General features: G+C 41.8%; 1 protein-coding gene across 1 annotated transcript in view; it reads right to left on the bottom strand.

Annotated features, from left to right (window-relative positions):
- IGFBP7 (insulin like growth factor binding protein 7) overlaps positions 1-23,419 on the bottom strand; it is an 82,445-nt gene extending 59,026 nt beyond the window's left edge. The window contains exon 1 of the mRNA XM_036764590.1: positions 22,786-23,419. Within this exon, the coding sequence (XP_036620485.1) occupies positions 22,786-23,275 (490 nt within the window). The 5' untranslated portion in view covers positions 23,276-23,419. The remainder of the gene's footprint in view (positions 1-22,785) is intronic.
- Positions 23,420-23,619: the final 200 nt, after the last annotated feature.

The raw sequence follows: 23,619 nt of genomic DNA, 5'->3' as shown, positions 1-23,619 counted from the left end.
CAGCTTCATAGGCTCACAGACTTGAGGATTTGGAGCTGGAAGGGACACTTAGAGGGCTTTAAATCCAACCCCCTCACTGTACAGATGAATGCTCCAAAGGCACACAGGAGTTAAGTGACTTGGCCAGGGACATGCAACTACTGTCTGAGGCAGGTGTTCCTGAGTCCAAGTTCAGTGCCATTCATTCAGAGTCCAAGTTCATCTACTCTGTTAGGCTGTCAGCATGAAAGACCTGGAAGCTAAGCTTTTTTCTTGATGCTTAAGCCATTTCTGTTTGGCACTTAAAACTTTTTAACTCAGTCCCTTCCAAACTTTCCAGTCTCCTGGAATTCTAAAGTCCAGCCTTGCTCATTTACCTCCTGCTTCTTATGCTTGTCTTGGCCCTACTGGCCATTTCCATTCCTGGAATGCTCTCACTCTTCCCCTCTGTTTTGAGGGAGAGGGAGGGGGAGAGAAAGAGAGAGGGAGAGAGAGAAAAGGGCAGGGGGAGGAAAGAGGAAGGAAGGGAGAGGAAGGGAGAGGGAGGGAGAGAGGGGGAGGGGGGAGGAGGGAGGAGGGAAAGGGGGGGAGAGAGAGAGCGCTCTAAACTTGGAGACAGGAAGACCAAGCTCAAATCCTGCTGCAGATGCTTATTAGTTATGTGGACTTGGACAAGCACAACCTGCATCAACCTTAGTTTCCTTATCTGTGAAAATGGGCGGCCAGATGGCACAGTGTAGAGAGTACAGGGCTTGGAACCTGGAAGACCTCAGTTTGAATCCTCCCCGATACTCCCTTGCTGTGTAACCCTGGGCAGATTGCTTAGGCCCTGCTCGGTGTTCAAAGGGCTTTATAACCCAGCCCCTTCCTACCTTTCCAGTCTTCTCACACCTTACTCCTCAATATGTACTCTTTGATCCAGGGACATTGGATCACTCCATCTCTTGGCACAGGGTATTCCCTTTGCCTGTCCTCCTTACCAGGAATGCTCTCCTCTGGCCCACCTATTGACCTCCCTGGCTTCCTTTTAGTCTCAGCTAAAATCTCACCTCCTACAGGAAGCCTTCTCCAACCCCCCTCAATTCCAGTGCCTTCTCTCTGTTAATTATTTCCTATTTATCCTGTATATCTTGCTTTGTATACATTTGTTTACATGTTGTCTCCCCCATTAGATTGTAAGCTCCTTGAGGGCACTGACAGCCTTTTGCAGCTTTTTTTTTTGGAGTGGGGGAAAGGCAAGACAGTTGGGGTTAAGTGACTTGCCTAAGGTCACGCAGCTAGTGTTAAGTATCTGAGGCCACATTTGAACTCAGGCCCTCCTGACCCTGCTTCTATTCACTGTGCCACCTAGCTGTCCCTCTTTTGCAGCTTTTTGTATCCCCAGTGCTTAGCAGTTTATCACACACAGTAGGTGCTTAATAAGTGTTTACTGAATAACGTTCCTAGGCTCAGTTTCTTGATCTGTAAAATGGGAATGAGACCACCTAACTCAAAAGGTTGTTATGAAGATCTACTTAGTTAAAATATGCAAAGCCCTTGGCAACCGTTAAAGCATGCTATCGTGCTAGCTATTGTGAGAGCAATTTTGACAACCCTAATCAATTTAATCAGCATGCCCACGCAATTGTTCTGCCCCACCACCACACCACCTACTTCCCTACCTACCTGATAGGGTTTTTGTGAGAATCAAATGAGATTAAACACTTTGTGAGCCTTAAGACACCATATAAATAGTAGCCATCATTATTATCTTTATTCTTGAACTTCCTAGCTTGCTCCAGACCTGTCTCAGGCACCCTTCCTGCAGGAAACCATACCCTAGGAAGCGCCTTGCCATCCAAGGTCATGCGTGTGTACTTTGTATGTCTATAGCCTTCTTTTCTTCCCTGATTAATGAAAGCTCCATGAGCGCTGGAATCCCCTCGTTCACATGACCATAATTTACATTTTCCTCACCATTAAAATCCTCTTAATTTTCTCCATTGGGGTATGGAAGTGACCTTGGGTTCTTGGAAGCTATGACTTTGGAACATCAGCCCATCCTGGAATGCTCACTTGCTCATGTTGGCTCATTCTTGGGTACCCTCTCTCCCAAATCCTACATATCCTTTAAGGAACACAACAGGATCAGGGCCCAAAGGGATCTGGGATCTCACAGACCATCTAGCTAAACCTTGTCATTTTACTAATTGGAAAACCAAAACCTAGGAAGGTTAAGTGACCTGCCCAAAGTCACACAGGTCACAAGGGGCAGAGGCAGGATTCAAATTCAGGACCTGAGAGTTCAAAGCCAGCCATCTTTAAAGCATATTCCAGTTCTCCTCAGTTCATGCTGCACCTCTTCATCCCTGACCACTCCTATCCTCACTGGCTTCCCTGAACTTTTACACTACTTACTATTATATTGTTACAGTATTTACTGTTGTATTTTTATACTTGTTTGACTGGCTAATATTAGACTTTTGGCCCCAACCATTTGGGGGATGTGGTCATGTCAATCAAGCCACATATTATTATTCTTACATATTATGTTATTATTCAGTAGTTTCAGGTGTGCCTGACCCCATTTGGGTTGGTTTTTTTTTTTTTTTGGCAAAGATACTAGAGCGGTTTGCCATTTCCTTCTCCAGCTCATTTTACAGATGAGGAAACTGAGGCAAACAGAGTTAAATGACTCACCCAGGGTCACACAGCTACTGAGTGTCTAAGGCCACATTTGAACTTAGGTCTTCCTGACTCTAGGCCCAGAACTCCATGTGCTGCTATCTGTCTAGCTGCCCTCTTAAATAGTATAGTGTATTATACTTCTGAACCCTACCTAGTTATCAACATAATTCTTTGCATGAGATCAAAAAATACCGAGTTTGATTTCCACTGTCAAAACCAATGCAAGCAAACTCTTCCCACTTTAGAAATATATTCTCCTTCACCCTTTAGTTAACTAGTCACAGATCTCTAATTGTCTTATTCATTCCACAAAACATTCACTACGTGTCTTCAATGAGGACACACAGCACTGTGCTGTGCTGGAGGTACAAAGGTTTAAAAAGACCCAAATGTTCAAGTTACTGCACACACGGCAGCCTCCAAGCAACTAAAATTGTAACTAAAGGTAACTGGTGCTGAAGATCAAGGAACCTTAGAAAAACAGACTTGGTCACCTTTTTAAAGGCAGTTCCAAAAACCTGCCTGAGATCAGTAAGAAATTTTACAAGTAATTTATTTTCTGACTTTACAAAATGAAAGGGATTGTGAACTCCCTCTAAGGCAAAAAGAAATAGTCCAAGTGCATGATCTGAGATTAACGTAAATAATCAAAGACTGGGTCTCAGTGCTAGTCACTGAACTTATGTTACATGTTAAAAAAAGATCTGGAATCAACTGGGCTGCTTCTGCAGCTTAATGAAACAGAGTCTGAAGAGGCAAGACCTCTGTCAACTTGAAGAATTTTTTTGTAGCAGTTTTGCCTTACACAAATATTTCTGTTAACAAACTTTGTTTTCAGGTTTTCCAGAGGGTCTGCTAATTCTCAGTTGAAATCTAACACCCTCCTTAGTCAATTCAGTTATTTACTAATTTGATGTCTTAGAACATGTATTAAGCACCTATTATGTACAAAGCCAAAAAAAAAAAAAGGTTACAAACTCATACCTACTTTTTCCTCATGGAAATCATTAGTAAAAGACAAAGGATTTATAAGAACTAAAGAGAAGCCAGAGAGATAATGGGCTGTATAGGATGTAGAGAGCAGAGAGGAGGTGGAACTCCAATGGAGATGACTGTTAAATTTTAGTGTGAATTTAGTGTAAATTTTAGTGACACCTTGGAAATCCAATTTGTTCTTTTGTTGACTGTCGCTCTAGACCTAAGAAAATAATGGAGAAAATCCCAATTATGCAGATTAAGCTTAAAAGTGTGTCTTGCATATATTCTCCCTACTCCCCTAGCTGGTTAAACCTTTTCCAGCACACCCCTGATATAGAGTCAATTTTGAAGCCATGAAGACCTAGGTTCCCATCCTGTAGCTGACATGCACTGACTATGAGACCCTGGGCTACTTCTCTCTACAATCGTTAACTGCTGATGGTAGTGGCTGTGTGACCCCCCCTTCACCACTCTTAGTTGACTCTCCAAGACCAGAAAGTGCTGACCTGTATTGGTAGAAGGAGCTTCCTCAACCGAGAATACCCTGTATCAATGAATCCCAAGTCCAGTCTCAATCTTTATGTGTAAGGCACTGTTTCAGGCACCTGGAATTCAAGAGACCAGGAAGAATGGGAAGAAGGAGAAAGCAGAAAAGAGGATGATAATGATAACAATAATAAAAATTAAAATATGATTTAAGTACATGAAGGGTCAAAGAGAATTGAGAAATTCAAAAGAGAAGGAGATCACTTTTAGCTAGAAGGATCAGGAAAAATGTCCTGGAAGAAGCAGCACCTGAACTTGGCCCTAAACACAAGGCAGTCAAACCTGCACTAGGCAGAGACCTGGAGATTGACCAATTTGCTTTTTATCACCAAAAAAGGTTCTTGAACAAACCAGTGTCTGAGAAATTTCTTTCTGTCCCATTAGATTTATGACTGAACTGAGTCAGCCTCTTCTATGCCTAACCAATCAATCTCTGCTTACGAAGTACATAAATTTGGAAGATCTCTTAACTTGTAACTTTTCAGGCTATAGGCACAATTATTCTGCAAAGTGTAACCTAGTACAGCCAATTCTCAATTATCTATACTAATGTAAGAGGAAAAGTGATGTGGAAATCTTTGTAAATAATGCAGAAGTTAGGTCTGCTAGGTGATGGGATGCTTTTTCCTCTGTTTAAAGAAGTAGATTTTATCCGAATTGTTTTGCCTTGGAAATTTTAAAATGTTTGCATTTTTACGCCTATAAAAGGAAAGTACTTTCTGTTGGGAATAAAATAAAATGGCTAATGAGGAATCGGGTCATCTCAAATGCAATGGATATTCTACTACCTTGTGAATCAACACGCTCTTCTGACCAGACCGATATCCATATCTGGAGGATGGGGAAGGGGAAGAGGAGATGGACTGAAATGAACCAATGCTGTATTCTTGCAGAGTAACCTTTCCATGCTAATATTAAGTGCATATTTTGATTGTTGGATGATCTATGTGTCTCATTTTGTTTCAATACCACATCTGAACCACTTGAATCAGGTCTGACACTGAACACAACTCAAACTGGGAGGCAAATTAGTGATAAAATAGTTTATAGATTGTAAAAATTTATGATAAACTCACGAAACTACTAAGCTGAACATGTAACAGAATTCATTTATTCATTTGATAGGCAAATTATTAAGTATCTGCCATGTACAAGGCATGATACCAGACTGAAGGAGACGAGTCAAAGTTCATATAAGATGCCAGTCCATGCCTCATTGGAGTTTATGGTCTGATGGGGATTTAAGATATTAACACAGAATGCTACAATACACATTTATTACATAAATAAATGCATCAGAGAAGTGATGAGCAAAGTCCTATTGCACTGCTTTTGGGCGTGAGGTGTGGAGCAAGACCATTATCCAGAGGGATGGATCAGGGAAAGCTTCCTGTAGGAGGCAAAATCCTCAAGTTTCTTTAAAAGTCAACTATACTGCTAAGAGATGAAAGGAAAAAGGTAGGGCATTGCAGGTATGTGGGACAGACTGTTCAAAAGCATGGAGGCAAGAGATTGACTAAATGAAGGAGGGTGATATGAAACAAAACTCAGAAGGCAGGCCAGAACCATACTGAATATGGCTTTAAATGTTAAGTTAAAAAGTTCATATTTTATTCTAGAGTCAATAGGAAACCACTGAGGATCATTGAGCAGGAGAGTGGTCAAACCTGTGTTTTAGGAAGATTTTTTTTTTGGCAGCTCTCTGGAAGATAAAGATGAATTAAAAAGTGGAGAGATTAGAAGCAAGGAGCCTATGGCAGGATCAATATCCTGCCACTTAACCTGGGTTAGTTTTTCTTTAAAAGACAAAGAAGCTATCCCTGAGAATTGACTGATTCAAAGGACTAAGGCTTGAACTGCTGATATGGCTTCCCAGTCATCTGGGCCATAGAAAGGCCAGTCAATGAAGAATTGGAGTCTTTTAGAAGTAATGGATATTTCTACTCCTTTGAGATTCAACTCACCTTTCTGACCCAACACACCCTTCTGACCAGATGCCTTTCCATATGGAGATGGGGTACATCTAACTAAACTAATGCTGAGTGTTCCTGCTGAGTGTTCTATCCCTCCTAATTTTGACTAAACGGTTTTGTTAAGTGATTGATGATTTATGTGTCTCATTAAAAATTTTTAATTTTATTTTAGTCTCAAATTCTTTCTTTCTCTTCCTCTACCCATCCAAAGGGCAAGAAAAACAAAGTCCATTAAAATATGAATATTCATGCAAGACAAATTCCTGCATTAGCCATGTTGGAAGAAAGAGAAAAAGGAAAGAGAGAAAGGAAGGAAGGAAGAATGGAAAGAAAGGAGGAAAGAAGGCAAGGAAGGGAGAAAGAAAGAGAAAATGTTTCAATTTGTTCTAGAGAACATCATGAGTTTCATCATGAGTCCTTTGGAACTGTGGTTAGTCACTGTGGCAATCAGAGAATCCTCAAGTCTTTCAAAGTTTATTATCTTTCCAATATTGGTGGTATTGTGTACAATGTTCTGATTCTGCTCACTTCATTTTGCAACAGTTCATACAGTCTTCCTGGGTTGTTGTTGCTGTTTTTTTTTTTTTTTGTGGAACCATCCTATTTCTCATTTCTTACAACACAATTCCGTCACATTCACATACCATAACTTGTATGGCTTTTCCTCAATTGATGGGTATCTTGTCAGTTTCCACTTCTTTGCCATCTATGTGTCTTGTTCTCTTTCAGTCCCAAGCTCTGATCACTGGACTAGCCAAGTCAATCCCGGTTAAGAACATAGCCCAAATTACGAGGCTACTGTGATATTCCAGGTAAGAGATTCCATAGGCTTGAATTAGAGTGGTGGCCATGTGAGTAGAGAGAAAACGATGGATATGAGAGATGTTGTGGAGGCAGAAGAAAAAAGACTTGGTAACCGATTGGCTATGGGAACGAGGGATGGGGAGGAACCAAGGATGACTTAGACTGGGAACCTGGGGATATGAATATGCTTTTTTTTTTGGAGGGGGGAAGGCAGGGCAATTGGGGTTAAGTGACTTGCCCAAGGTCACACAGCTAGTAAGTGTGTCAGGTGTTTGAGGCCGGATTTGAACTTAGGTCCTCCTGACTCCAGGGCCAGCGCTCTACTCACTGCACCACCTAGCTGCCCCAATATGCTTATTTTCATCTTTTGCTCCAGTAGAAAAAGCATAATACCTCCCAAAATTTTTAAAATAAAAATTATTGATTATTCATTTTTTACCACTTTATTACTCAACAACTCATTTAATTTTTAACCTAAGTCCATCCTAAGTTTTCTTTGTTCTTCACAAACAGCTCTGTATCAATGGAAAGCTTAACTGACTAATAACCATTTGTTGAATAGCTAATATGGCCAACACCATTCTGGGCATCTGAGGTGAGAGTTAAAAAGAACAGGCCCTGCCCTCAAGGAGCTTTAAATTTAGCTGGAGACTAGATTGACTAGTCCAGGGGTAGGGAACCTGCGGCCTGGAGGCCACATGTGGCCCTCTAGGTCCTCAAGTGCAACCCTGAGGTTCCCCACCTCTGAACTAAAGGGCTGCACTTGAGGACCTTGAGGGCCACATATGGTCTCAAGGCTGCAGGTTCCCACCCCTGGACTATACTATAAAACTGTTTGAGAGTTATACAAAATGAGTGAGTGCTAATAGTAACTGCAACTTATATTCAAAGATCACAAGAAACCACGACTCAGACAAAAAATCTCAGGAGGTACAGTAGATTTAATTTGGGGGGGATGATGATCATAGTTCTTTTCTCATGGAATTCTAGAGAAAAGTCATGTCCTCTAACTTTGGGTATCCCCTAAAGCTTTGTCTTGGGCCCCTTTTCTTCTCATCCTATGTCATATCACTTAGTGATTTTCTTAGCTCCCATGGATTCAATTATCATCTCCAGGCCAATGGATGGTTTCCAGAGCTATGTATTCATCCCCAGTCTCTCTGCTGAGCCAGTCATACATCTCCAAGTACTTCTTGGATATTTCAAGCTGAAGGTTAAGTGATTTGGCCAAATGGACATAAACGGCCAGAAAAGGAAGCCGGTCAGTCATAGGGTGAGAAGGAGGGATCAACCAGACAAAATGAGTGTTGCGCTCTCATCCAGGAAACGTTAAGGCAATGTGGAACCAAGGACAGTATTCTAGATGGGGAGCATTTGAGTTAGGCTTTAAAACAAAGGGTAGGTATTAGACATGCGAAGATTCCTCGTATACAGTGTTTAAACAGGGTTAAGGATGGCATCTCTTGGTAAGCCCCAATTCTCATTTTACTCTGAAGGCTTTACACCGTACCCTAAAATACTCATAGGCAATCATTAGGCCTGGTTTCTATTTCATTTCCTTTTTTTAGTTTTTTCTCAAAGCCCAAACTGATAAATGAGCAGTGAAATAGCCAAAAAGGAAGAGGATAAGGGGGCAGTATGGAGCCTAGATATCCCACAAACTAAAAAACTGACTTGCAGCATAATTAGATTGGTATCTACAGGCAGGTCCCAATTAGTGTGAATAATGAATCCCTTGAAGTGGCCACATGTATTTGAATTCACACTAGTCAAAGTTATAATTATGTAAAATATGGTCATTGGTTCCAGTCTAGTGGAAGTATGCAGTGCAAATTCTAATAATATGACTTCACAGGATTCACACTAATTTACCTAGCCACAGTTTTTTGTAAATGCAGTGAAAACAAGACATCAAAGTAAGAGTAATTTTCATTACGAATCACTTCAAGTTCAGACCTGGCTCAGTAGCTCAGTTGGTAAATCTTTTTGCTAACAAAGGCGAAGTTGTGACTTGGATCCCTATGTGGATCTTTTCACGGCCTTAGACTGTGGACCTACTGGAGTATAGCCCCCTCAGGAACAACATAGACGAGGCTGCACAGAGTGCTGATGATAAGTTCAAATGCATCACTGCTGTTAGAAAAAACAATTCAGACATGCCTCACTGATGAGGTCAGAGCATCCATGATACATGAAGGAAAGCACAGAATAAGTGCTTTCTTTTTTCCCCCTTTTAATTAATTAATTAATTTATTTAATATTTTTAGTTTTCAGCATTGATTTTCATAAGAGTTTGAATCACAAATTTTCTCCCCATTTCTACCCTCCCCCCACTCCAAGATGGCACATATTCTGGTTGCCCTGTTCCCCAGTCAGCCCTCCCTTCTGTCACCCCACTCCCCCCCCCCCATCCCCTTTTCCCTTACTTTCTTGTAGGGCAAGATAGATTTCTATGCCCTATTGCCTGTATATCTTATTTCTTAGTTGCATACAAAAACTTTTTTTTTGAACATCTGCTTTTAAAACTTTGAGTTCCAAATTCTCTCCCCTCTTCCCTCCCCACCCACCCTCCCTCCCTAAGAAGGGGAGCAATTCAACAGAAGCCACATGTATATCATTATGTAAACCCTTCCACAATACTCAGGTTGTGAAAGACTAACTATATTTTGCTCCTTCCTATCCTATCCCCTTTTGTTCAATTTTCTCCCATGACCTTTCCAAAAGTTTTTGCTTTTGATTACCTCCTCCCCCCCATCTGGCACCCCTTTTATCTCCTTCCTCCTTCTTTCCTGTGGGGTAAGATACCCAATTGAGCGTGTATGTTATTCCCTCCTCAAGTCAAATCTGATGAGAGCAAGATTCACTCATTCCCCCTCACCTGCCCCCTCTTCCCTTCCTACAGAACTTCTTTTTCTTGTCACTTTTATGTGAGATAATTTACCCTATTCTATCTCTCCCTTTCTCCCTCTCTCAATATATTCGTCTCCTATCCCTTAATTTGATTTTATTTTTTTAGATATCATCCCTTCATATTCAACTCACCCTGTGCCCTGTCTATATATATATATACATATATATATACACATACATATATACATACATAGACACACACATATGTATATATATACATACACACATATATGCATATTCCTTTCAGCTACTATGATACTGAGGTCTCATGAATCATACATATCATCTTTCCATGTAGGAATGTAAACAAAACAGTTCCACTTTAGTAAGTCCCTTATGATTTCTCTTTCTTGTTTACTTTTTCATGCTTCTCTTGATTCTTGTGTTTGAAAGTCAAAATTTCTATTCAGCTCTGGTCTTTTCACTGAGAAAGCTTGAAAGTCCTCTATTTTATTGAAAATCCACATTTTGCCTTGGAGCATGATACTCAGTTTTGCTGGGTAGGTGATTCTTGGTTTTAATTGTGACTCAGATCTGAGCAGGCTCTGCACTCCTGCTTGGATCCTCCACTTAATTCCTCCCACCAGGTGGGCCTGGGGCCAGAAGCAACTGCAGCTGTAGTTCTGTAGCTGTACCACCTCTACTGCCCCCGGGACAGTGGCTGAACCAGGAACTCCTTTCACTTTGTCCCCACAGTTTTTTCCCCACTAACCTTTTCTGTTGTCTTTGGTGTTTGTGGGTTGAGAAGTCTGGTAACTGCCACAGCTCACTGATTTGGGGTGCTAGGGCCTCTTCCACCTGACTCCTGGTCTGGGTGGTCCTGGCACAGCACACGCTGGGCTCTGCTCTACTCCACTCCCAGCTCCGTGCAATAGACCTTACCCAGCGACCATCCAGGCTGTCCTGGGCTGGAGCCCTGCTTCCCTCTGCTATTTCATGGGTTCTGCAGTTCTAGAATTTGTTCAGAGCCATTTTTATAGGTGTTTGGAGGGTCCTGGGGAAGAGCTTTAGGCATGTCCCTGCTTTCCAGCCACCATCTTGGCTCTGCCCCCCCCCCCCCCCAGAATAAGTGCTTTCAATGACCTCAGGATGACAAAAAACTTCATCTTTTCAACATTAATATCCACCAAAAACCATCTGAAAGAGGAGCTCATGTTACAGAATTCTTGATAATTTATGAAATGTTTTCCCTGAGAACAACCGGAGAAGGGAATGCAAGAATCATTATTCCCATCTTACAGATGAAGAAACTGAGCTCCAAAGGAAGGAAATGACTAGTCTACAGTTACATGGTTAATAAGGAGAAGAGTTGGGACTGTAACCTCAGATCTTCTAAATACAGTTTACTTTCTATCTTTCTGAAACATCTGGACTAAATGTCAAAATATTAAACATCCCCATTCACCCTCCCCTCTCCCTCTCCACTAATGTGAAGCTCTCAAAATGCTTATGAGTTCCTGGTTAATTAAATCAGCCAGCTAAAACACCGAAAATTATAAACACATTCTGACTTGGGATGCATTGTAAACTCTAGCCTCCTTTTAATCAAATAGGATTATGATTCCAGAGGACCAATGAGGAACCATGTTTGCCTACCTCCTGTTGGAGAGATGATAGACTCAAGATACAGACTAAGACATATATTTTTGGACTTGCTCAATATAGGAATTAGTCTAGCTTAACTTTGAGTATTTATTACAAAGGCTTTTTCTAAGGATAGGATTCTAACATAAAAGTTGGGAGAAAAAAAGAGGAAGGCCAGAAGAAACTGTAGACAAGCAGAAACAGACAGCTTTGAAAGTTGCATGTTGAATTTATTATCTATTTAAAGAGAAAAACAAGCTCTACATAATAGAAATTCTCAGTTTCATCTATAAATCCCTACTTCTCTTTTGCCATGTAAATGGAAAGTATTCATTTTATTTTGTATTTGTTGAATTCAGACTAAATAAAAAGGATTCTAGTTTCTGAAATATTCCCTAATACAGTGGTTTCATTCTCCTCAAACAACTTCTGTAGCCATGCAGATGCATTAAGGTCAGACAATCCCGGGCAGCGCTCATTTTGTTTTCTCTGAATCCTAGTCTCTGGAGAATGTGTGCTACATCTGTTAACATATTTGAGAGGCTGTTACATTAAAAATGATCCTCCATGAAGGAGGTCAATTAGAAAGTGAGAGGTGTTCCACTCTCCTTGAAGGCAGAAACTTTTTATGCTGCAAAGTAAATTTTGTGTTTGACCCCAACATCAAGGGTGGTTCCTATTAGACTGTTTGCATTGGAAATCTGGGGACATTTCAAGGACAGGCGGCTCTGAAGCCAGCACAGGACAATGAGAAGAGCCCAGGATTTAGAGTCAGAGGGCCTGTGTTCAATTTTGGCTTTGCCACTTACTACCTGTATTGACATTAAATGAGTCACTTGACTTCTGAGCCTCAATTTCCTCATTTGGAAAATGAGAGGGTTGGATACAAGGCATCCATCCTCAAAGGTTCCTTCTGGCTTTAAATTCATGATCCTATGACTCTGTCCCCTGAGTCTATGAAGAACAAAGTCAAGTTTGAAGTTTCTGATGATTTGTTTATAAGAACATTCTTCCGTGATTCTGTTTGAACAGATCTAAATTCAAGCAGCAATTCTAACCTTGAGACATTTGTGGCACTGCCTTTGACTGGGTTCAGAGTAATATAAATAGAAACTTGGGGAGTTTATAAGCCAGCTCCCAGTAGGATATTTAATAGTTAGCATTTACATTTTTTGCTGTCCTGGGGATTTACCCACATATAGCTACTCTTACCCTGCAGGTCTGAGTCAGGACCTGAGCAGGCCAATGGGGATGCATTCACACACATAATATCAGGGCAGGGGCTGATTCTGTTCCAGACTCAATTGTGGTACCCTCTGCTTTGTAGAAACTTTGTATTTCCAGGTGGGGAAGATTGATCTTAGGCTAGCATGTGCTGGGATAAGATACTGGGGGATAGTGCAGATTCTTTGGATCCACAGATTTTTTAAAAAAGGAACTGACAGAATTATCTCTCTCTGATCTGGGTGTGCTAAGTCTTAATGTCAGTACTTCCTTGGGGAAGATGGCAATGAGCAGGGGGGAAAAATAGGGGGTGGCTCAAGTATGGTGGACAGACATGGGTGGGTGGCGTTGGTAACTGACTATAGGTTGCACCCTCCAAAAGCTATAGGATAGGATGGCAGAGGCTCTTGGCATGAAGGTTGATAGAATGAAGAAGTCTTTGGGAATTGACCACAAAATAAAGGGACAAGAAGATGGAGGATATACAGGGAAGGATTCTTTCTATCCCCCTTCCGTAGCACCCCCCCCCCAACCCCCACCCTGACTCTAGGCCCAGAGCTCCATGTACTGCACCACTTACCATTTATTATCTGCCAGAAGAAGGTAAGGAGTGTTGCTTTGGGGAAATGGAAAGGTGGCCCCAATTTCATCTATATCATAAACTTTGCCTAACAGCCTTGTGATTCAAAAAAACCTCACAGTACCCTCAGCGCAGCATTTTCAGCTTTGGAGGGTGGGCCAGAGCAGATGATCCGGGTCCTTCCAACTCTACTGTTCTTTGATTCTGCACCTGATATGCTTTGACACCACTTTGGCAGAGCTTTGCCTTAGTATCTGCCCCGGACTGTCAAAAAATTGGGCAGTTCCTTGATCTCTGGTTCAGTGACACCCCCTCCAGCTGGGTTTAACATCCCTAATAAGCCATTGCCCGGCATGGCTTCCCTCCTCTAGCTTTGCCCAATTTGGAACTGTGCTGCTGCCTATGCATTTTCTTCCCTATCAAATGCACTACCGATTCCTCAGGGGTAGCTCTTTGGAAGTCAGGATTCCAATGTAATTGCTACAGCTGCTGTTTAAACTCACTTCTGTATTTCTGTTTCCTAAGCAAAATGTTCCGATAACTCATATCTGGAGACAACAGTCTCAGACCCTGCTGGCTTGGATTATTCAGACTGACTCCAGCAGTTAAGACTTCTGTGTGGTCTCTTTGGAATGCAAAAGGCAGTATACTGCTTGATAATTTCCCCCTTACTCTGGGGCAGGGCAGAGCAGATGTCAGAGTGGAAGCTTCTAACCACTTGACCACTGGCCTACTAAAGTAGGAGGAGGTAAATGAAATGTCTTTGAGCTTTCTGCAACCTAGAGAAAGAGAGGAAAGAGAGGAACACGGCTTTTTTGGAAGAGAAAAAACAGTGGTTGGAGGCAGCTTCATCTTTGCCTTTTGAATACATTAAAGGCTCTTCCTTTACCCCTGAATAGTAAGAAAAAAACCCTAAAATTAAGTTTTTCAGGGTCTCTGAACCCTTCTGGTTGGTTTTGTTCTTCCTTCATTTTTGAAGAGTACCAGTGACATCATGGGGGGATTGAAGTGAGGCATCCAGTATCAATTCCCCATATAACTTGGGTAAAGGATTTTAATCAGAAAGACTTGCTGCAAATATTCCCCACCCCAATTAACTATTTCCTTTCTAACTGCATTGCTTTTGTTTTTGCAGAAGCTTCTTAGTTTTCAGTAAGCAAAACTGTCCACTTTATCTCCTATGATTATCTCTGTGGCATTTCCAACAATGTATGAGACTTTGGGGGCAATCCTCAAGAATATTTTCAGTCTTCCCTTTTAACTGTGCCTTTACTATTTACTTGCACCAGGTGGTCAGCTGGGCACCACTTTAAGGGATAGAATAGCAGTCAGAGAAATTTAGGTATGAGAAGCTTAAGGCATTTAGAACCAAGAATTGCAAGGAAATATTACTCCATTGCATTTACATAAAGGTGTTTAGAGCAACATATTACATCATTTCACTTTAAACTTGTCAAATAATGACACAGTTTGCCATTTGTAACTAGATTTTTTTCTTGTTCATTCTATTATTTCACTTTAAAAACTAAGTACAAATGGTATACTATGCTATTATCTAAAAGTAAAGTATCTTCCATTCACCTGCTGTGTGATACTTTTTGTTTCTCAGTAAACCTATGCTTGTTCTATTGAGTCTCTATCTAGAACAGTCACTTCTCTTTAGTTTTCCTGAAGCAATCTTCTTCTCTCCAGTCTCACCCACCTCCCACTTTTTATAGTAAAGGTATGAAGTCATTGGGTATATCCCAACTGTTACTTTAACCTCCTATCTCTTTCTTTGGATGAATGACTCAAGAAAATTTAACAGAATTTCTTTTAAAGAGCCAGATTATTCTGCCATTAAACTAATTTGGTTTAAATACATTTAAACCTTTGGATGACAATCATAAGTTAATCATAAACATTTCTTTAGGCCTTTAGCCCTCTTTTATTTCTTCATATCCAAAGAATTCAGCAAAGGAGTGGGCTGCACTCAACTGGGGATCCCCTGTCAAGTTTAATACGAAATCAAGGGAGAAACCTCAAATACCCAGCTTCCACGAGCTTGGAAAGACTCTGCCAGGAGGGCACTGATTAATGTGTGTAGCCTCACATGCCCATGTTAGTCTAGATTTACACACCAGTTTATCATCAGGTGTGCCAAAAAGTGAAGAAATGTTTGGTCTAGACAGGCACATAAAAAAATTCCAAATCATTAGGTGAATTTAGGACCACCAAGGAAGTCAGTCTGTGTAACTCAGGGAAGTAGCCCCATAATCAGCTTTTTAAATAACCATGAAACTGTTAATCAATTCCTGATTAAATGAAGTTCTCTAGAGCAAACCTGAGTGCCAGTGTTTGCTTGTTTTATCTGTGAAGAAGCTGAATGGTGGTTCACAGGTATATGGATTTTCAGGTCTATTGCCAAGGCACATTTCAGAAAAAAAAAATCACAGGCCCTATTGGGGTTCAGTTCAATCAAATAACAGTATCTATTAAGAACTTATTATGGGCCTAACTTTGCAATAGGTGCTGGAAGTAGGGACAAAAATGAAGCAGACCTTGACCAGTAAGCAGCTTAGGAGAGACAACATATACATAAAACAGTATCCACAAGCCAAAACCAAGGTCATTTGCAGAGGGAAGACACTCGTTGTTGAACATATTTGGAAAGGTTTTCATGTAGAAGGTGGTGCTGGAATTAAGGAGATTCTAAAAGATGGAGGTGAGAAATAAAGGGACAAAGAGAAAGGAGATGGAGTGTCATGTGTGAGGATGGCAATAGGGCCATTATGGCTGGACCCAGTGATGTGCTGGTGCAATGCTTAACCAGCTCACCAGGAAAAAAACACAAAAAACTGTGAAACCCAACACACTTTAAAATTTAATATGCAGCATTACTTTCTCCATCACTTTCTTTTTATAAATTTAATTTTTAGTTTTCAACATCCACTTCCATAAATTTTGTCCGCCTCCCTCTCCTCCCTTGCAATCTAATATAGGCTCTATTTATGAATTCATATTAAACATATTTGTCCATTAGTCATGATGTAAAGAAGAATTAGAACTAACGGGAGGAATCAGGAGAAAGAAGAAACAAAACCAAACAACAACAACAAAAAAGGAAAGCAAATAGTATGCTCTGATCTGCATTCAGACTCCAAAGTTCTTTCTCCGGATGTGGGGATAGCATTTTTCATCATGAGTCTTTTGGAGTTGTCTTAGATCCTTGCATTGCTGAGAAGAGCTAAGTCTATCAAAGTCAGTCATCACACAACGTGGTTGTTACTGTGTACAATGTTCTCCATCACCTTCTTAAGTCTAGATAAACCACAAAACAATAAATCGAGCTGTGATTTGTAGCATTTGATGATTTCCAAGATGTAAATCCTCATACAGTGAATTTAAGAAATAGCTCCAGAGCCTGTTCAAGCTGGCTCCATCCAGCACACACCACATCTGGCTGGACTGTAGAGTGAGTGGGGCCATGGCCGGTCATCTTGACTTAAGTCTTGACACTGGACTTTGATGACTGAGAGAGTGAGGCTGATAACTTTGCATAGCTTTGCCTTACTTAAATCCAATTCACTTGCAAGTCAAGACAGCACCTTCCTGATGTCATTGGTCCTCTTCCAGAACAAAGGATGAACAACAGAGTGGGTTAAAGGGAGTGACGTATAATAAAGCTGGAAAGGTACTTTGAGGCCAAGATGTTAAATGCTAAAAAGCTAAGTTTATGTAATATCCTAGTCTTCTTATCCCCTGCTCCTGAGTAGAGGAAAGACATGGTCAGACTTGCACTTCAGGAAAATTATTTTGGCAGCTGTGAGGAGGATGAATTGAAAAGGGTGAGATTTCAAAATCATACTGCCTCCCATGTCCACACATCCTGGGAGTCTCTCAGGATGTTTCCACTTCATTCTCAGGTTTAACTGATGGACACACACACACACACACACACACACAAATACAAAAGAATGATGCAGATCACACAAACAACTCTAGATGTTTATTCAAGGCTTTGCTTTTTTGGAATTTACCACAAATAAGAATCAAAGGAAAGATGAGATCAGTTCACTTTTAGGGTAGCCTGAGTTAAAGGAAATGCACAGAAACCTCAAAATAATACTATTCACTATAGAGGAATTCAGTATGAGGAAGGTTGGCCTTGGACTCAATCCAAGGGAATTCCAAGGAGCAAAAGAACCTCCTTATAAGGCAGTCTTATCTAGAGTGCTCTCCCAAGGCATCCACCCTGAGGACCATTTCAAAAAAGGCTCTAGGGATATGATGACCATGCTATTTGATAAGCGAAGGGGAGGAGAAGGGAACGAACATTTTTATAGAAGCACCTACTTGGTGGGGGCAGCTAGGTGGTGAAGTGAATAGATCACCTGGCCTGGAGTAAGGAAGACTCATCTTCTTGAGTTCAAATCTGGCCTCAGACACTAGCTGTATGACCCTGGGCAAGTCACTTAACCCTGTTTGCCTCAGTTTCCTCATCTGTAAAATGGGTTAGAGAAGGAAATGGCAAACCATTCCAGTATCCTTACCAAAAAAAAAAAATCCCAGATGGGGTCATGAGGAGTCAGACACGACTGAAAATGACTGAATGACAACCACCTACTTGTGCCACTCAGTGGGCACACTTTATAATATTATCTCATGACATTCTCACAACAACACCGGGAGGGAGGTGCTGTTATCTCCATTTTACAGATGAGGAAACTGAGGCAGACAATAGTTAAGTCACACAGCTATTAAGTGTCTGAGGTTGGATTTGAACTTGGGTCTTTCTGACTCCAGGCCCAGAGCTCTATCCATTGTGCCCTCTGGCTGCCTCCAAAACCATAAAACTGATAACTACCAAAATCATAAGAGACCTAGGAGTCAATCTATCAATATACAAAAGGGCTCAAAGGCTTAAAAAAAATCAAAACTTAAAGACAGCATTCTTGACAGAATGAGGAAGACTTGAATAAACTGGAGGGAGAGTCATTGCTTATGGCAGGTCTATAATAAGAACTATACCAACCAATGGTTAGCTTTAATACCTAAAGCCTTCAGAATGGTTCTGCTGACTCTTATATCAGGTTTTTCTCAAAGACAAACCACTCACCGTCTTGTTTACTTTTTTTTAAGAGGATACAATTACTTCAAAGCAACAGTATTAACAAATTGGCACACAGTATGAAAAGTTACAATAGACCATACCTCAGTAACCTGGGCTACCCTCTCACACCCATACATAGGCACACCAGCAATAGAGAGGGTGGGTATACCATGGGGTGGTTCATGTCACTGGTGCTGAAAGTCTGTGAATATCTTCTGATGATTTCATCACCCTGAACTTACTGGGCCTGCTCCTCCCTGAAGAAGGCCGTCTTCACTGGATACCTGGTTTAGCTGCCCTTTTAGCGATTCCTGGGTATGATGTAGTCTCATGGGATGCTGATTTGTTGATTTTTTGCCGGCTGCTCGGACCACTGAGTGATCTTTGTTGAGCACAGTAATTTGTGCTCTGTGTAGCTCTCCCTGTCTCCAATGGATTTGTGGTGGTTTCTGGGCTTTTCTTTTCACCATCTGCATCTAGGCTTCATCTCTTCAAACTCTGCCCTAGTTTTTGGGTATAGTGACTATAACCTAGCCCAGATAGGTCAATGCCCCTCCACGCCCAGCTAATAAATAGAAGGCAGAATGCCCTCAGGGTAAGATTAAGTCTCTTTTTTTTTCTTTCCAGTTCCAACTCAGTTTCAAGATCTCATCCTTCCCCTTCAGACAATTATCTACTAAGGTCCTCCCTGACTTAGCATGCAAATGAACTTGAGCCAGAATAAAAGGACAAAAGGTTAGTGTTCTCCGACCACTCAGAGCCCATTCCAAATTTTATCAGTCTAAACCAAAAACACTCTGTAGCTGGATTTTGGGCAGCAGAGAACCTGTCTCCCTACAAATCAAACTACTGAGGAGTTACTTTTTAGAAGTAGATTAAAATAATACCCAAATGTTTGGGAGGAACAAAAGGGTGAGAATCTCTAAGGAAATAATGAAATAAAAGATGAGGGGGGAGGAAAATCATATGATAAAGCAGTAGCCATCAGAAATATTTTGGTATGGGTTACAAAAACAGAAAAACAGATTGGTGAAACATATGAGATGTGTGAATATTAAAAAATAAAAACCAAATGCAATTCCCAGGTTTTCAATAGACTCAAGAGCACAAATGACTTGGAAGTTGACTTCCTATAGGCAAGAACTGCTGGGGAAAACTGAAAAGCAGTTTGGGAAGAAAAAAAGTTTAGACCAACATCTCATACCATAAACATCTCATTCCACCAACAATGCATTAGTGTCCCAATTTTCCCACATCCCCTTCAACATTTGTCATTTTCCTTTTCAGTCCTATTAGCCAATCTGATAGGTGTGAGGTGGTACCTCAGAGTTGTTTAAATTGTAGCAAACAATTAGAAACAAATAGGTGCCCAACAATTGGAGAAATGACTAAACATGGGGTTACCTGAGTGCAATTGAATATTAATGGACTTTATGCAATAATGAATATGAGGAATTCAGAGCGACATAAGACACATGAAGCAGAACCAGGAAAACAGTATACATAATGACATGTAAAATAGAAAAGGCAGCGAGACACAACTGAATGTTCCATATAAAGAGCTGACCCCAAAGAAGTGAGGAAATGTACCTTTTTTCCTTTCATTGGAGAGGTAGGCTACTGTGAGTCAAACATGGTCAATGTGTAGGTTGGGATTTCTGAAATTTAAGTTCTTGTCACAAAGGAAGGTTTGCCAAGTAGAGAAGGGGAATAGATACATTAAAAAAAATTCTGTAAAAACAAAAAGTATCAAGAAAAGTTTTTTAAAAGGCTAGCTGAAGTTTTCAGGAAATTCCTGTTCACCTTAACCATATCATAGAATTCTAGAGCTTGAAGGGACTTCAAAAAGATTATAAATTCCCTCCTCTTGCTTCTGGCTACCCCTAAATTTTCTAAAGGAGGTCTCCAGAAAGATTCATCAGAGTTCAACAATCTTTATTGCAAAGCAGTTTTCCCTAACCCTTAAGTAGGATTTCTCTTTCTAAATGTAGCTTAAGGCCATGTTCTCTATTTCTTTCTTCTAGAAGGGTACAGGACTGATGATTAACATTCTGTTTCATAACTATGTTTAAAAATATGAAGAATTATTAAGTTGTTCTCAGGCCTTGTTTTCTCTAAAACATTCCCAACTCTTGTTGAATCGCTTCAGTCATGTCCGACTCTTCAAAGATATTTCCTCCTCCTGTACATTTTTACAGATGAGGAACTGGGGCAAACAGAGATAAGTGACTTGCTCAGGGTCATACAGCTAGTAAGTGCCTGAGGTCAGATTTGAACTCAGGAAGCTGAGACTTCTTGGCTCCAGGCCTGGCACTTTATTCACTGTGTCACCTAGCTGTCCCTTCTAACTCAGAGGTTGGAACCAAAATGCTAATCTAAGTTCTTAAATCGAAAGAAAAAAAAATATCACTGAAACTCAAGCATTTTGGAGTAAAACATCGATCTGGGCATTTTCTGTTGCCTTAAGGCAGCCTCTCTGCCCTGCCCTGAAGCAGTTTACACTTCACATTGCTTTTAGGCAGGTGGAGAAGAGGCTGTGACTTGGGACAAAGTCAAGAGTCCAGTTTTTAACTATCTTGCAACAGCTGTTTCATTACTTAATAGTCTTTACACAAGTTCTTAGAAAGGTGAATACATACAGAACGGAAAGTTAGAAAACTGAGCCACCTTTTATATCGAAAAGAATAATGGGTTGAAAGTCAAGAGAATTTACCAGCTGTGAGTAGTAAAGGTGGATGAAGTTTGAACATACTTCACAAGGTTGTTGTGAGGCTCAAATGAGACTGGTCATAAAAGCACTTTGCCAGCCTTAAAAGGCTATATAAATGTCAGTTATTGTTATTCTCCATGTGGTTTATCACAAAATAAATAAGTAGGAGCCAAGGAGAACAGAATTTTCTGGCATTAAAATGTATACTCATAAAAAAAGAATATTAAAAATATTTCTTTTTGCCATTGCTCCTACAATGTTACACCACGGATTTCTAACTGTATTACCTACTCCCTTTCTTGGCACTGTGAGCTTCAATTTTCACATCTGTAAAATGGGGTGGTGGTGGCAAACTAGACGATTCTTAAGGTCAGAACTCACAAAACCTTTTCTATCTTGGCTGTGAATAAAAGTGTCTGGAATTATAAGTTTCCCTTGGAACTTTTGCTTGTGGAAAAAGGCCATTTCAGTTAGTTTGGTTATGTCACTTATTATTATTGGAGTTCCATTTTCTGCTTTCTTCTTTGGGAATCTGAACTTTGTTTATTTTCTTTTCTTTCTTTTTTGTTCCCAAAAAATTGGTCACCACTTGGCCTTACATTTGGACTTGTCTGAGACAAACTAAGCAAACAAGATAAACTGTCAAAAAAATTTCAAAGGTATCCTCTGAACAGCATGTCCAGAGGATGAATTAAGCATGAAAGAAACAAAAAAAGAAAACTAATGAAAATTCATAACAGACTATGATAATAATAATAATAATAATAAAAGAACATATCTCAAGCCAGAGACATTCCACAAAGGAGTTTGTATTTTCCTCTGGCTCGAAGACAAAGAATACCTCACCTAAATTACTTTTCATGCAGAGAACTTTCATCAAGTGAAGTTGCTTCCCACAACTAGCAATAGAGATAATGAGCTTGGCACTGTGCCTGGCACATAGTAGGCGCTCTATAAATGTTAGTTATTATTGTTATTACAAACAACAACAATAAACGGTGTCACTCAAATCTTTTAATCACCTTGGAACCTAGTCCTAGCAAAGTAGGCTAAACACCTGTGTCAACAGGCAATCTCGACTTCACTAAAGACAAGTTCAGGGGACCCCTTAACAGTCTTTAACACCTGTCCCCTTCCTAAAAGCCCCATTCCTGAACTTTGTGGTCAAATTCATCCTGCTTCGTTTCTTTACCACTCAATACCTCAACATTCATCCCAAGAATGAAGACAGAGAAAGAAAATGACATGGAGGTGGAGAGTGGGGGGTGGGGTGGAATGAGCCCCTCAAGATGGAGTGAAAAGTATGAAGCAGTTGTCAAGAGGCGAGAAAACGCTAGGGATGCTTTTTGGGGGGGTGGGGAGTGAGAGTGGTTGAGGAAGTCTTTCCAGAAATAAATAGTCCTTTGCATGTTCTCTCCCCCCGTTTTTTGGCTCATGAACCAAACTCCTAAATCATACTTTCAAAAAAGGAGTCTGACTACCTTAGTGCGCACTGCATCCATCACCAGCTCCTGGCCTAACACCTTTCCCCTGCAGGCATGGGGCGGGGGTGCGGAGAGACTACAGGACGCCTAGTCTCACCCGAGCTCCCTCAGTTACGCGCGCCTCTAACCCGGGGCGTCCAACTTGGAGCCTAACTCCGGGCACACGTCCCAGGAGCTGCTGGAACTTGGGGAGAGGGAAGCAACACGAAAGGGATGGGTGAGAGCAAAGGGAGAGGCACGCGTTCTTTTCCCACCTTGATCGCAGGTGCCCTTGCTGACCTGGGTGATGGTCTTCTCGCCTAGGCTCTCCGCCCGGAGGCTGGCGGCCCGCAGCTGACAGCCGCTGGGGTAGGTGTTACCATCGCTGCCGCACACCGGGTAGCGGCTCTTGCACACGCACACACCGCTCACCACCGGGCCGCCGGCTGCTGCCCCGGCTTTGCCCTTCCGCCTCTTACGGCTCTTCACGCACTCCATGCCCGGCGCGCAGTGTCCCCTGCCAGCGCCGCTGCCCCCACAGGGTTCTCCCTCCCCGCGAGCGCAAGCCGGGCAGCAGCCACAGGCGTCGCGGGTCTCCCCTAGGGGACAACCCCGTGGGGGCAGGGGCGGGCAGGAGGCAGGCTCGCAGGGGCCGCAGGCGGCCGGCTCCCCGACTTCAGAAGAGGAGGAAGAGGAGAGGGGCAGAAGCAGGAGCAGCAGCCCGGGGGCGCATAGTAGTAGTAGGCGCAGCGGTGGTGGTGGCATGGCTGGGTGTGGGAGCTGCGGCAGCTGCTGCTGTTGGCACCGCTGCACGCAAACGGGAGCCTAGGACCGCTCTGGACCCTGACTTTGGGGAGGGACCGAGTCCAGTTCTCCTTAAACCGCACCCCCTCCCCGCCTTCTCTCCGCAGCTCAAACCACACCCCAGGGAGGAGAGAAGCTCTCACCCCCGCCTCCTCCTAGCGCCCAGGCCATCCCCCACGTACACCGAGGGGGCGGCAGCTTGACCCGCACAGGAATGCGGGAGAAACTGCTGCCCTGCGGCTTGGGAAAGGCGAGGAGGCCGAGGAGGCCGAGGCGGCTCTGGCCGCTTGGGAAATCTCTGTGTA

Source organism: Trichosurus vulpecula, chromosome 6 (genome assembly GCF_011100635.1).
Source record: "Trichosurus vulpecula isolate mTriVul1 chromosome 6, mTriVul1.pri, whole genome shotgun sequence".
NCBI lineage: Eukaryota > Metazoa > Chordata > Mammalia > Diprotodontia > Phalangeridae > Trichosurus > Trichosurus vulpecula.
The sequence above is the reverse complement of the archived record's forward strand: the minus strand, read 5'-3'. Positions and strand labels throughout refer to the sequence as shown.